This window comes from Cinclus cinclus, chromosome 1 (assembly GCF_963662255.1).
Source record: "Cinclus cinclus chromosome 1, bCinCin1.1, whole genome shotgun sequence".
Classification (NCBI taxonomy): Eukaryota; Metazoa; Chordata; class Aves; order Passeriformes; family Cinclidae; genus Cinclus; species Cinclus cinclus.
In genome coordinates this window covers 13757749-13773864 of record NC_085046.1, presented here as the reverse complement: position 1 = coordinate 13773864, position 16116 = coordinate 13757749, and the positions used below count along the sequence as shown (strand labels likewise).

At 38.6% G+C, this 16116-nt stretch overlaps 1 protein-coding gene across 2 annotated transcripts in view; it reads right to left on the bottom strand.

Moving 5' to 3' along the window:
- NRP1 (neuropilin 1) overlaps positions 1–16116 on the bottom strand; it is a 113427-nt gene that overhangs the window by 37110 nt on the left and 60201 nt on the right. For both annotated transcript variants that reach the window (XM_062506816.1, XM_062506825.1), the window contains exon 7: positions 14188–14354. In XM_062506816.1, the coding sequence (XP_062362800.1) occupies positions 14188–14354 (167 nt within the window). The remainder of the gene's footprint in view (positions 1–14187; positions 14355–16116) is intronic.

Below are 16116 nucleotides of genomic sequence, written 5' to 3'. Positions count from 1 at the left end.
ATGTTTGCAAATTAAGCTCTAAATGTAGCAATCTTCTCTAAGCAAGGTGATAGAAATGAATTATGTAGAAGACTACCTTGGAAACTGCATGACACATTTTAATGGGCTGTTAAGCTCCCCCTCATTAATCACTTTGTGATGCATTTTGCTTTTGTTCCAATGTTTTTTGAAACTTTGCTTTCCATAAAATGCAAAAAGTTGTCCATAAAACACAGATTCTAAACGACACTGGGACTGTTAAGAATTGAAGTTCAACTATATCAGTTGGTGGTAACAACTGGAACCTGGAGGCACCAAAGTGTAGCTGTGATAAGACACAGCTCTTCCTTATTTTTCCCAGGGGAATCAGTGCAGAGGGTAATAACTCTGGGACAGCTGTGTCACCAGATAGGATTTCTTTTGCCTCTTGAATGCTTATGTCTATAGAGTCCACCTCTCTGTGTAAATTCCAGTCAACATAGTATTATGTCCTCTCCAAAGAAGTCTCCAAGTGTTAACATTACCAGAGGTAACCCATTTTTCTCAGATGCAGGCTACCCCAGCTATGATTGTGATATAAGTCTTTAATAACTAGCTTTTTGTTTTGGCCTTCTAGGTCTTTTTGTTTCAAGAACTTGTGTTTCATGTTAGAGTGACTGTGAAGAGATGTGGTGTTGAAATATGGTACTTTTGAAGATGAACATCAAATGCATTTCCCTGCAATTATTTGACATTTAACATTCTGCACATATGATAAACAAACATCTGGTATTTATTTTAGAAAATGCAAGCGATTTTGTAAGTTATTGCAAGCCTTATGGCTGTGATCTGAGATAGGCAGCTGTCTCCAAACCTGAAATCTTCACATTTCATTTTCATGACCGGAGTTTCAGCTTTGACTAACAGCAGCGTGTTTCAAATTCTTCTTTTTTCAAATTTTCACTTTCATCCAGATTAAGAAGCATATCTCTCTTGGAAAGTGATGCTTAAGGGTCTTATCTGAAAACACAGCCTTTGATAGTTGCCTGTGCTGCAACATGAACATCTTTATTTGAAAGTGCAAGTCTGGGACCAGACCCTAACTTACAAAAAAATGAGGAGCATCTTAAGTATGTATTTTTTTTTTTTCAGGAGAGAAATGTTCATGTTTTTTTTTTTTCCAAAAAGTCTCACTTGTTCCTATTTTTAAAATAAATTTATTTCCTACAGAAGCATATTGCAAGGCACTAGGTGCTTCTACATATGAATTACTTCCTCTCTATTTATTCTGCATTATCTCCTAGCATCCAGGAGACATATTCTTATTGCTCTATTACTGTCTCCAAAAAATGCAGGTGGGTGACACATTTTAAACACAGAGATATGCAAGCGGCAGCATTTTTTTTGAGAACAGTTAAGGAGAAGGGAAAAAAAATAACATTTAGCTGTGCACAATGCATCACGTAGCAAATCTGGGCAAACTGCTGGCTAAAGAATGACACACAACATACATAGCTTGAAATTAATATTGCTGCTTCCTGTCATCATACATAACTAGGTTGTAGTATGGAAGACCTTATCTTCAGAATAAAAATATGCCTTGTTAAATAAAATACAGTCATTGAGAGAGCTGTAGCAAGGGAGCAGTTTTGCCAGCTTTTAACACTCCTACTGTAGGTCTGTTCAACAGCCTGAGAAAATAAAGTACTGAGTGCTGGAGTTTGATTAACAACAGGAAGCTTTTTGTTGTGGGCATCTCTTGTGGCTTGAAAAGCTGTACAATCCATCACTTGACACAACATACCAAAGCAAATATTTTTAGAGAAGCGTGTCATTTCCCTAGATAGCATACAGTGCTCTGAGTCAGATTAACTGTTGTGACGCTTCACTGTTCTGTCAAATATTTAATTAAGCAAGAGTTGATCTATTTTCCTAACACTGCTGATGATTTGGCCAATCATGCTTTCTCATGAGGTATATACAACTACATCTTAATTCCTTAATTTCTTAGACTGTAATGCTAAGTAAAAATGGGACAGACTCCAGTAGAAATTCTGAAAATTGTCTAATTAGTTTGGTTGGGAAATTACTTCCAAAAGTCTTCATTCTTGAAATGAGTAGTCATTACAAAAACACAACTCCTTGATTAATGACAGGTTGTAAATATTCATCCTGTATTTAGGTGAAAATAGTTAAGCCTGTAAACTGCCTCAAATCTTTGTGTAAAACTCTCAGTGATACTTGTGGCAGCTCCATAAAGAAAGTGGGGAGAAAATATTGCTCTTATTAAGATCTCTCCTGAGTCACTGAAGTCTTTCTCATTGACGTTGACAGCAACATCCTGAAAGCCCCAAACGGGAAAGCAGCTAATTGAATGCCCAGCTTGTAGTCTGTGCCTAACAACTGTCCCCAGTCAGCATGTTTTACTAAACTGATGCTTATGTGACTTGGCAAAAATGGGGAAGCATGGAAGAAGAGATGAGAAAACATTCAAGCCAAATACATAGGAATTCTTCGCAGCAAAAGGGAAATGAACCTTTCTTTAGCAGTTGCAATATATGTTCCTCACAATCTTCACCTTCTGCTCAAATCCCTTACTGCAGAAGAAAAAAACAGAAGTGTAAAGATTCCTCCAACTGAAAACAGAGAATAGAGTCAAAAGATGCAATTAAGTTGAGCTACTGATACTGGGCTCACAGGATTGAGTACAGTAACTTTTCTCCAAAGCAAATCAGACAGTTTCTATAGAAAAAAAAATAAGATAATGGTCAAAAAGTATGATTGATAAACATAAGAGAACCTGAGTCATCATTATGAGGCCGGTTCAAGAAGGAAAAGATGCAGAAAGCATAAGAAAGAAGAAATCCAGAAACATAAAGGAAGAAAGGAAAGACAAGAAAAGAATAAAAGAAAAAGCTTCTGTGTCTCTGACAGAGAAAAGATAATGCCTGTGTGGGCTGTGTTGCATCTGGATTCATGGCACATTCTCCCACTCTTATGTTAATTTTTTTTTGCATAAATCAGAAGCAACTAATTAAAAAAGAAATATTTAATTCTGACATGTTCTTTGAACTGGTGTTCCATCTGGTTCTGTTTGAATAGTAAAATCTGCTGTAGTCATAAAAATTGGCAAGCAGCACTCTGGTAAAGAGAAACAAAAGAGACTCAGTACAGCAGGTTAATACACTAGCATTTTAACTGGAGACATTTCCAGAATTCAGCAAACCAAATCGCTCCAGTATGGAAACTATAAAGATCAGATGTGAAAGAGAAATGCTGCGAGGGGCCGGGAGCGGCACTGCCACCAGCACACGAGCTCAGTGTGACTCTCAGGGGGTGAGTCCTTGCAGGAGCCTGGCCCAACAAGGGCAGTGCACTGCTCCCCAAAACTCAGGGTGTGAGTCCTTGCAGGAGCCTGGCTCATGGGCAAGGGTAGTGCTCTGCTCCCCGAGAGGGTGAAATGCATCCATGCACTTGCAGGGACAGGAAAGGATCCCCCTGCTACTCATTTGCAAGCTCCATCTCATGCATTCATGTGGGGCTTTGATGCAACGCCATCGTTATTCAGAAGATTCAGAAAATACCTTTTTCCTAATTTATTTTTCTTACTTGAACACTATTTAAAACCTGAACACCAAGATACAATAAACTCTGATAACAAAGGGAGGAAAATGTAATCGTGTTGGGTTTTCTATAGACTCTGGGATCTAAGCAATCAGCATCTTATGCCATTCAAATCCTCTCTGCAGTGATGGAGAGAAAGGCTGATTAACTCCCAGTGCTTTAGAAAAAGATTGTTTTGCATCTTGCAGGAACATATCTTGCTGTGAAATATTACTTCTTTAAAATGAGAACCTTTGCTTCAGCACTACATTAACTTGCAAATGGATAACCTAAGACATGTACAATGACTTGGTCAAAAAAAAGGAGGAATGTGAATGGCCCCTTTCTCCAGCTAAGATACTTAGGAACCCTTGCTGAGCAATAAATGAATCAGGAACGTAATACTTTTAATTAACGTTTTCTGAATACTTATTTGTAATTTACATTTAATTTTAAACCTGAGCTTAATCCTCTGATCTGGAATGAAGACAACTATTTAGTGCAGTTTGAATGTGACCTTCCCTGGTTTGTGTTAGAAACTATAGAAAAGGGAAACTCTATAGCAATACTTGCAGAACCACTCTTTTCTGAGAGAAGGACACAATTATAGGACTTTCTTTTCCCTAAGTGTACTGAGCAACTAATGCACAAATGGGAAACAAGTAATCCAAAGCTTCTCTCTCAGACTTCTTCATGTGCGAATAACCAGACTTTGGGTGGAAAAAACTAAATTTTGCCTATTAAGTTCTTTTGTTTTTTTTTTTTTTGTGACAGCTACTGTCTTGTCAAAATCAGGGGGTACAGGCAGAAGGGCTTGATTTATAATTGTGGTATTTTGAGTATAAGTACAATACTACGTATGTAAACACACAGTAATAACTTCTCCTTCCTGTTTCACAGAATACCTATGCTAATGGTAGGAAGCTGCTAAGCAAGGGATGATATACTGCAAAATGAAACCTCTCCTGTCTCAGACAGCACACCTTGATGGCATAGATAGATCTGACTTTGCAATCACTGTGTTCAGTGTCAGCTCCACTGCAATAGCTGGAATTTACTACACTGAGATATTTTTGTGAGTTCAGGCTTTGGGCTTTTTATAAAAAAATCACAGCAAAATGAGGAAAAAGTACCTGTGATATAATACTTTTTAAGCCTAATTTCACTGAAATAAGTGTACAGCCTGTGTCACATGGAAATACAGGTATTTTCTTTTGATCAGCTTTCTCATCTTGGAAAATTGGCACAGTCTTTTAAAATCAGTCATTCATCCACAGGAGTCTGCATTCATTTATTCTCTGTTAAATGGAACTGTCAGTTTTGTTGCATCAAAATTCGATTTTCTATTTCATACACATTGTATATGATGATTTTAATTTACTGTTGGGTCACCAAGCAAGTCACTGCTTTTTAAAAATATGAGTTTGTGCTACCTTATAGAAAAATGCCAGGTAGCTATATGAGACAGTGTGGGGAGGGTGCTGTAAATGTCTGGTGAAAAATGAGAGATAGACCGCACATGAAAAGATTATTTCATGTTTTCTGGTATGTCCCTCGGAGCTCTGAGGAAGTGAACACACGTAAATTAAAAACTTCTGAGGCTGTGATTTGGAAGACCCACTGCTGAGAGTGGTGCTCTAGTCCTGTGCTGGAGTGGGAAGTGGGGCAGCAGAAGGGATGGCACAGGTTACTGACTACCAAGACAACTTTCCTCAAGTGCTAAAGCAAACCAGGGAGACTGGCTGCCCCCAGCTCTGTTCTTCCCTCAGCAAAGCATGCTCAAAATTCAGTCAGGAGGATTTTATTTCCAGGGTTTCTTTGGCCAGATAATGGTGCCTGGTTTTTGTACCCCCACTCTACCTATCTAAAAGTTACTCTATCTGCAGTTATGTAAAGAGAAAAGCTATTGATTTTTAAGTGCTGTGGCCTTTAAAATAAACACAGGATGTATTTTCTTAGTTAAGCATATCTATGAAAGGGGGCAACCCTCCTATGGGCAGCTAATTTTTAAAGCCTGATAAGAACATTTAAAAATTATTCTGCACTATGTTAACCCTTCAGTCCATAGCTGAAGTTAATAGTATTTGCATTGGAGAAGAACCTGCTCCTGTGTCTTTTATGGCTGAAAGGCACTTTAGTCTTTAGTACAATAATCTGTAACTTAAATACAACCAGTTACAATATACCCTGGTTTGATATATGATAGAACAGATTGATCGTTTCATCATCTTCAAGAGGTTCAACACCAGAAATGAATTTAGCCTGAAGTGTTCAGCACAGAATGCTGCAATGAAGAGGAAGACCAGACTACACAGGTACAGCTGGTTGGTGAAGTTATGTGTAAACAGTACTTCCCTGATGAGAAGCCAGTTGTGCCTGAAAACAGAGGAACCGAATCTCAGCTTAATGTTTGGTCAACTGTATTTCCTCTGCTAGCAGCTTTTACCAGTCAGCTTTGGAGATTATTCTGCTGCCTTTTAAAAGATTTTTTTTGAAACCTTAAATGAAAACATTAGAGGTAAAGACAAAATGAAATTAAGAGTTTCCTTTTTGAAAGATACTTTTTTCCTCCTTTTTCCTGCAGGGGCAAGAAGACAAATTGCTTTCTGAAGGGCAGGTATTTACCACTTGGAAGAAATCTCATTTATCCTTCCACTCTACCTATTTTGCTACTGCTGTGAAAATGTCACCTAATGAATTGAACTGGGACAGAAAAGCAGGATGACACAAGGACAGGGGAGATAAATAATAGCTCAGCAACCAAAAATCTGGAACATAGATGCTGGGATGGGGAAGGGCCCATAGGACTCATGAACTCTGCAGCTTCATACTACTGTGCAGGTGTGGAAAGAGTGAATAAAAATGCATAATCGTCTCTGCAAAGCACTCAGCAGCACACCTCTCGTCTCCAGCCAGGGTCAGCCCCGTGAGAACAGAGACCTTTAGCTCAGTAATAACTCTGCTTATTATAACACACCTCAGCTGTGTGCTCCTCCCCGAGGCTCTGTTTCTAGCCACTGCCCTTAGTCACTTGACTTCTAGCCTTGAGCTTTACCTCACCTTCAGTCTGACACCTGCCTAGTCTCATAGATTAATTTATTTCTGCCAGACTCAGAAAAATCTCCCTCTGAGATAGCTTCCTTCACATCTGCAGAAGGTCCTGCCTGTGCTGTTGCTTCAGATGTGTTGCTTGGTACTGGGTGGGCGAGGCTGCCTCAGCCCCCACAGGGTCTGCAAACCATCTGGGAGGCAGCTCCCCTACCCAGCAGAATGGCACAAACAACTGATTTCTTGGCATGATGGTGCCTTAAAACCCAGCAAACTGTAACAAATATTTTGAGTCAAGCCAGACATGTGAACCTGGTGAATGGAAAAAATAAAAACAAAAGAGAAAAGAAAAATCTCTTTGTACAGAGTAAGTGGATTTAATTTCTGCGAAATAAAGAACACGATGTGATTAAAAAAAACAAACAAAAACAAAACTAAACAAGCCTGTGTGTTTAGTTTAAAACTAGTTTTAGTTTTGATTTAAAGATTTTAATTCCTTTGCCTCCTGGACCAAGTAGTGAAAGTGAGAGTAACTTACAAAATTATTTTAGTAGTTGGTGAATCAGTGCTTTTGGTGGACACATTTTTAACTCACTATCTCAGCTCCAAAGGGCCATCTGTCCTTGCAGCCATTGAGGGGATGTAGGGCTGGACTGGGAAGAGGAGGCATAGGTAATTACAGAGCTACATACAAACTACTCAGATCTCTGCATAATGGATCCCCTGAAAAAGCCTGAAACTATTATAATGATTAGGCTGGCAGTGGAGGCTTAGAGGGGCTCTGCTTCTGCTGCTCCTCCATATGTTGCACTCAGGATTGCTTGAAGCCACACAGGACTTCCCTCTGTATTAGGCCTGATGTTGAAACATGTCAGAGGGAGGTAGAGAGGATTTTCTTCTAAACTGCATTTTGCACCTGCACTTCTGGAGCAATAAGGCTGCCAATGGTTTTGCACAGTTCTCTGAGCATCTCTTCAGCCTCCCCAGAGTGATAAATCTATGGCTGGGAACTTTCTGGTACTAAAATAGCTCTTAAAGCACTTTGAATAATCAAAAAACCTTCATACTTTGTAGGGCCCTTTTATTTTTCCCTCTCCCTCTAGTCTAATTTCAGTACTTGCCTTTGTGAAACTCTACCATTTATTCCCATGTCACAGTAAATAAAGGTATGAATGTATCCTGCTGGGTCAATTAACCCCGGTTCTGCGCTGTGTCACAGTCTGTGCTGGCTGTGATTTCCAGAAAGGAATATTCTTTTGTCATTCTTTGCCCATGTGCAAAGCATGTTAAGACTGCTAAGATAACTGTAACACTTTTCCACACAAAGCTAACTCTGCTTTTTGTGATTTCTGGAGTGCAGTTATGAACTGTAAAATGACATGAACCAAATTCATGACTTGTAATCTAAAGTGGTAGGGAAGACAAAGGACTGACAGTTTTTGTGCTTTAATGTCAGTAAGCTCCCTAATGATGGGCAAGCCCCACCACAAAGCCTTGAACTCCAGCTCTCAGGCAGTCCTTCAAAGGCCAGGAGAACTGGGAGACTGAGATTTCCTGGTTTTCATGTTATTCTATGCTGCAATATGCTGCACTTCACTTCTGTACCAAGCTCCAAAAGAAACAGAAAGAATAATAAAAATAACAGGCATTGTTGACTAGAACATCCATTAGTTTTTATGTGAAATATTGAGATATTTGCTGGATAAAGTCAGTCTAAACAGCTACCTGATGTAAGAATAAACCTGTTAATGAAACAAATGTGCTGTGCAGCAGCAAATATAAATACTGACTATGTTTTTAAGTGAATACCTGATAAGGAAATCAGCTATGACACAGATGATAGGTCAAGACACCAAATGATGAACTGCAATTATTTTCAGAAGTGATATGGAAATAAATCAGTATTAATCTATATACCAGTTCACATCAGTGATGTATGCTCCTGGGTTTCACTTACAAAGAAGCAAATAATGAAGAATGTAGGTTAAAAACTAAAGGAATGAAGACAAATGTGGAAGGCAAATTCCATCTCAGAGTTCCCTCTCAGTTCTGGTGAAGTAGTGTATACAGAGAAATGCTTTAAATCAATGGGAGTATATTTTCCTTGCACAGCAGAGTTAGTGTTAAATAAACAACTGATATTTCAATCAGTGAAGGCAAGGGGGATCTCCCAGGTTGTTTTTTGAGGAGACCTATTGTTACCTCTCCGGCCTTTCTCCAGACTCCTGAATGCTGCAAGAAGCAGAGGGAGAATTTTGCAACCAGATCAGCTGACATTCCTAGGGCTGACTGGTCTAAAGGTCTGGAATTACTGCAGGGGTTGTAGGTGCCAAAGGGATGGGCAGGCAGTGAGATAGAGAACAGCAGGCAGAGGCCAGAGGGACCAGACCAAGCTTCTGTGCCCCCTGGGCCAGCCCCTGAGTCTGGAAGATACGTGTGGTATCAGGTCTGTGCCCCTCTGAAAGACCCAGCAGTAAAAATTTGGGCTGGATTGGCTGGATTTATGTCATATTAGCCAGAACAAACAATAAGGAGTTCATCTTAGAGTATGGACCTATGACAGCTGCAGAATGACAGATAATGCTCAATCCAGAGCATAATGTCTACTTATGTAACCCCCCTGTTAACCTTTTTGAACAATTTTGAACTGGCAGTGTGTTTATACCAGACTAGTGCTTTTTTGGTTTATGGCTGCAAAATTTTGATCTGATACTACGATTCTTAAAACTGTATTTATGTTTTTGTCCTACCCCAGACAATGTGAAATGAACATCTTGTGTTATTAACAAACACTTTTTGGTCTCTGGGCAATCTGGAGGTCTCACTCACTCTTACAGGATGAGAGAAAAATTATACCACCCAGAAACTATCATCCAGCTTGGTGGGAGCACAAAGATTTGTGTTATATGCATTATAAGAAACATTTTGATAGAAAACACACAGATCCTGCAGTAAAAGGATCCAGAAGGTGTTGCTCCTTGTGGGTTTGCAAACCCACCCCATGATGAAGATTGATGGCAGCAGAGGTTCCCAGTGACCCTGGTAATAGGCAATCAGTCTCCCCACAAAGCCACACAGGAGGGTTTCAAGTGTCTTTAGCTGACACCTCTCCCTGTGGATGCTCCCCTGCTCCTGCCCTGGGGCTGCTGGCCACAACCCATTGGGGCACCCCTGAGCCAGGTCTTGCCATGCAAGATGGCCCATGGCTCCTTCTCAAAGGACTGATAAATAGGATGCAAAAAAGACCCATAAGTGTAAAGATTTTGCATGTTATTGTTTCAGATAAGTGTAAATATAACTGCTTTCTTAAATGTGCACATTAAATCTACTCTGTAAAAACACAATTACTGCTGCCATGGCAGGCATCAGTTGTCCCTTTTGAAGGAATGCCTTGAAAATGCAATCATAAAATCCTTGTGCATTATGGATTTCATTAACATTGTACTCCCCTAGGATTCCCAACTGCACAATAACAGGAGTTCTTTAAATTTTAAATACCACAGACAGGAACAATTTCACTAAAACCAGATGTGAAACCCTTGCATGGGCCTTCTTACTGGTTCTAAGTACTGAAACTGGCTGGTAATTGATACCTATTAACATGTTTGTTGTTCAGATTACAGAAATGGAAACACTATACTATTTTTCCTGTCAAAGGATACGTTAATGAGGGACAACGACTTACATTGCAATGGCAGTTCCCTGCTCTTGATTAAATTAAAGGGCTGGTTTTATTTTTTGTTTTAAATTATGCTGTTTCAAACTGAAGGGCAGTCAAGTGTGTGAAACGTAAATGCAATAAACAAGTAGGCTGAGCTTAAGGTTGAGATGCTAATAACATCCTATATAACAATAAACTACATTCACGCATATTTTTGGCCCTCGTTCCCTCATGCATATCTTTATTCCAGTCATATTGGAAAATTTACAGACTTATTAATGTGTTTTTAAAGAAGAAATTCAATCTAGAGTGACTCTGTTTCTGATTAAGGAATCACTCCAAAGCTCATGTTAGTTGAGCAATTTTCAAAGTGTGTTTGAGGGTAAAAATAAAATGGAGAAAGTACTGTGCAGATTTACAGTGCAAATGCACTTATGGTTATTTTGAATCTGAGCTTTGACGTTGATTTTCAAACAACTGAGGAAAGGAAGGGAAAAACATCTTTTTCTTAACAGAACCCTGTAAGCAGGTGGAACTCAGATGGACTCAGGAGCTCTTACCTGTCAGCCACAAAGGAGCAATCTAGTTTTTCCACAAATGAATGGGTTTCGGGTCCACAGATGGAACTCATGCAAATCCCTTACTAATAACAAGCCAACATTATTTCCTAATTATTTTCATCAAAATGGTCCAAAAGACTTCAACAGCTCAAAGGAGACAATAGTATCTCATGCCCTCTAGACGTCCTCTGTAGATACCAATCTCCTTTGGCTGTTACTCAATGAGGTTTTCTGTTTATTTTGTCTTAACAAAAGCATTAACCTTGAAGGGATAAGCAAAAGGAAGGGAAAGGAGAACTATAATATTTCCCCTATACAAAAAACCCCTAACACACTGAGGAAATTAATATTTGGAGCTGAATTTTCAAGCTGTTCTGCCCATGTATGACGTACATAGCTCATATATATGCCCTAGTTGCATATGCACATTAGCAGCTCAAAGGCAGATATCACTATTTAACCAGCTGCAGTGTTTGTGCAGGTAAGTAAACCTGCAATTATGAAAAAATAAATTATTAACTGATATACACAAAAGTTCTGTCTCTCAGAAATTTTCTATAATCAGAAATTTTCACTTTGAAAGTTCTAAGTTCAGCATTGCTGTATCCTTCAGCTTTGTTTTTTTGCTGTTGAGTATCTTCTAGAGTTCTGCACTGTGCAGCAAAAAACAATTTATGCTGCACTGCACAAAAGCAAATACTTCACATAAATGACTAGTTTACAATAGCATGCACAACAAAGCAGAACAAAGTGACCTCAGTCCTTCACATACAAGTGCCTTCCTCCTTTTTATAAAATATCACAATTTTTTTCTATGGGTAATTTCAGAGTACTTTATCAGTTACATGTCCTTGGTTGTTTGTCTGTAAGCTCTAATGGAGATGAACATCTGTTCCCAGGGATATTTGTACAGAGGAAACACGGGACTTCAATATTTTACCCAGACACAAATTCACAACAGGCACTTACTGCCAATGGCATCAAGAGTTTTTAGAAGATGGCAGTTCATATGCACAAGGACCCTCTTACTGAAGTTTCTGATGGTCTGAAGCTCTCAGCAACCATCTCAAGATTGTCAATTAACAGGAAAACATTAAAATACAGTTGGAAGTTTGAATTCTCAACACCAGTATAGAATTATACCACATTAAAATAAGCATAAGAATTATTTGGGCCAAAGATGAGTTAAGGTGCTGTACCTTGCAAAAGGGGATGATGTATTGAATCTTTGAACTAGATCAGTTCCTTGATAGAAACTACTGAGCAGTTCTGCAGAAGGTGTAAAGCATCTCTACTCAACACAGTGAATCTTCCAGCAAGACTTTGTAGGCTCAGTCCTGCCCACAGGACAGATACAGCCTAATTGCTCTGTGCTGAAGTCTGCCTTGGGGATGCTGGTCCCTCCACATGGGCCCTGGACAGTGAAGGAGATGTCCAAGGGATTGCTCAGGGAAATGGTTTGTGCTGCTATGTCCAGATGAGGAGCTGGGTGAAGTAGATGAGAGCTGTGGCAGGAGCAGCACAACATGCAAATAAGCTCCAACTTCTGGGTGGATGTGGTAGCTGGAGGCAGCAAAAAGCTGCTAAAAATTATGCTCAATGGTTGTTTTAGCCCCTGAGCACCTGGTTTATAGCAGGAGGAATAGGAGGTCTGAGGTACCCTGAGTTGCTTTAAGCATAAAACCTGGAGTAGTTTGAATTCTGTTATGTGTCTGTTATTAAATAAGTTTATGGTCAAAATAAGTCCTTTGAAACTTTTTCTCAGAAAGATCTAGTTCTATGTGAAAGGATATATATATATATATATATGGGTAATATATAGGAGTGTAGTTATCATAACTTAATATTAAGTTAATAAGCACACAGAACACATGAATGAGATTTGACTAACTCTCTTGTTTTGATTATCTAGTCATAAATGTGCAAGTGGCAGCAGAAAAGAAAGAAATAAAGGAAAAGTGACTGCCTTCCGACCAGATGAAACACATGGAATTTGATTCTGATGCATTCCACCCTTTTTCCATGTGCATACCATGGATTGCAAGTGGCAATGATTAATAACAAGCCTTGCACTTAGATAAGGTTGAGGAGATTTTAATGTTTATTCCTCAGTAATGAAAAAGGATCAACAGATTTTTTTTTTACCACTCTGAAGTCTGATTTGGCTGAGTTCTGAAGAGCTCAGGATGCATAGGGGCCCCTAAGCAGGACACCTGAGAGTCCCGTTGTGTGCCAGGGATCAGAAATGAAAGATTTCCCCCTCTTTCTTCCCTTTACTAACTACTACTCAACATGTTTTTGAGCTTTCTTGCAGACATCAAACCTCACAGGAAACATCAGTGTGAACATTCGTATGAAAGGCTAATAAGGCATTGTTTTTATATGTCAGTAATTTCCTATAGAAAATTACAGAAGTAAGAGGAATCTTTCAAATCTACAATTTTTCAGTATTAGTAACATAGATATAATATGCTGAAGCATTTCTGTTAGCTTTTGCCAACAGAAATAGAGTCTAGGTTTCAGGTAAGTAGTGCAAGTGAACTTAAAATTAAGGAAAATCAGGGGGTTTTAGTATAATGATATTAATACTTTGCCTGCTAGTATACTTTTTTGTTTGTTTGTTTGTTTGTTTGTTTTTTTTTTTTTTTGGTACACAGTAATTGATATGAATAATCTGAACCTGTTCAGGAGTTATGCACCATTCAGCTATGGACCTGATAATATATAACAAACAACAATCCCAAAGAGACTGAGTGAACTCAAGGAGCCTCTTCACGTTAACAAATGTTTGCAGGATTTCTCCTGTGCTAATAGAGCAAAGCCAAGGCAGCCCATCTTGGTAATGAATGTTGTGTTTAAGGATGTGGAAGAATAGCCACCAGACAGAGACCATTGAACTCATTCTGTGAGTAACACATTCTAGAAGGGACGTAGGTCTTCTGAGGTGAAATCTGAGTGCATGAAAACACCACATTGTATTAATGCTTAACTGTAATCAGCTAGAGACATAGCACATGCTCAGTTTACTGGGACATTCCACTTTAAGTGCATGTTAAACTAATATTGATTTTTCCACTAAACCAAAATCTCTGTTATTTGTGCCCAGAAGACTGCAAAAACAATAGATGTGGGAAGTAGAAGAATTAATCTTCCTGACCTTTTCTTTTTCTATGCCTTTGGGAGTAAGTCTTTTTATTGTCTCTCTAATGGGGAATATGAGCTATTCACTCACAATGATTCTTAAATTATGTAGAGGTACTTTACTGCATTATTTTTTTTTCTTTCTTTTGCATTCTCCACATTCAATAAACTCCATGGAGTATTATTAATAAAATCTTTAAAATGTTATCTTTTTACCTGTATCCATTCTCTGATAGAATCTTCCCCTGGGGTCCATCCATTCTCAGGGTAATTTAGCCGGGACCTTTCTGCAGACCAGATAGCGCTGTACTGGGAGGAGACAGTGATTTGATCAGAGTGAATTTCTCCTGACTCCATACCTAGTGGTTCCATGCACTGGAAATCTGAAGAAAAATAAATTACCATCATTATTATGGTCAGCTTTTTGATTTAAACTTTGAATAATAAGAACATTTCCCTGCTTTGAATATGAATATCTAAAGAATAATTTTTTATGTGACTTTGAATACTTTAGCAACTTTAAGTGAGGCGGTGTTGGGCTTATGGTGTCATTCTTAGTACTGCCATTCGAGTTGCCATGGCAATTCCTGCAATAATAATGCTATACAAATATTTTTAGCCCAGTATTGTGGCCATTTCAGTATAGGAAAATAGAAGTGTTTTTGCTAAGCTAGCACAGACACTCCTGTGGATTCATAATATAGAACAATGTATGTTCACCTCAAAATTATGCACAGATGCAGAAAAGACAAATTAGATGACTTTATGAAATAATTTGAGTTTAAAACTATTTATTTCAATACAAAAATATAAAATGCTTAAAAATATTATTAAAACTTTAGCCATTGTCTTTGAATTCTGGACACTGGAATGAAATAGATCAGCAAAATTTGAATTCGAGCCACAGAGTTATTTACCTAAGGAAATTGCCACCTTTTCTGTGATATGGTGTATTGTAAATGAATTGACCATCTCCATTCAATCTCCTTTTGTTGACACAAAAATTACCTAGCTAATTTAGAATCAATTGACTTCCTAATCAGTATAGTGAGTTCAAAGGTTGATATGGGAGAGTGACTCAATTATTCTCTCAGTCTTTAAAAATAAAGGCTCCAACCCCCAGCAGGCAAGAGAAGCCACTAGCTTCAGACAGATCCTCACACCCAGGGTCTCCTGGGCCTTCATGTCAGAAGATTACCAACCCCACTACAAGGGCAGGAGAAAAAAACTCATGTGCCTATGCTTCTATTCAAGGACTTCACACTACAAAAATGTAATTAATTGCTTTATTAGAATCTAAGCTAAAATAACTGTGTGAAATGGAGTTGGATATATGTTGGATATATGCTCCTTTTTATTGCACCTTCTCTGGAGCTAATGTTTCTCTAAAAGGGGTGGGTGCTGAGCTGAAAGTTTCAACAACCATGAGTTGGAAAAAGGAGTTTTAATTAAAAAAGATTTTGGGTTTTCAATACGAATTAAAGTATTGTGAAAAAAAATGCTTAAATCTTTTATCAGGGATCCAAAAATTTACATTCAGAAATGTTATCAGGGTATTTTATAGGAACTATAGTTGGGGCTTCCATTAACTGATTCATAGCAGCAGCATTTCATGTGGAATAGGATCCTCTGCCCCAGTTCTGTGCTGCTTCAATGTATTAGGTATGTGGTGAAGTACTAAAGCTGAACTATATTAGGGTAAGACTCAAAGGAAAGGAACCTCTGCTTGAAATCTGAAGGAAAGCCATAAGCCACTACAAAGAATGCAAAACATGATAGGTGGGAGTAATATCAAAATGCTTAAAAGTTTGATCTAGACATGTTGGCTTTTCCTGTAGTCTACTGAGAGGGACAAGTAACTCCTGGGGACATCTGCTTCCCTGAGATAAGTAGATTGGGCTGTCCTCTGGAGGTGACCAGACAACACAAAGAGTAAGGGTAGCCAAAATTAAATGAGAGAATTCACTTCTCTAAGTCTGCAGCATATAAAATGCTTCCTCTTGTCATCCAAAAGGGTTTTCATATAGACTAACTTCTGTTTTGTTGTCCTGTGTTTAAGAGCTGAAGGCATCTTGGCATAGCAGATACTATTAATTCTCACTTCAGTGTGATGGTGCATCTACAGCCTAGGGAGGATGATGGACG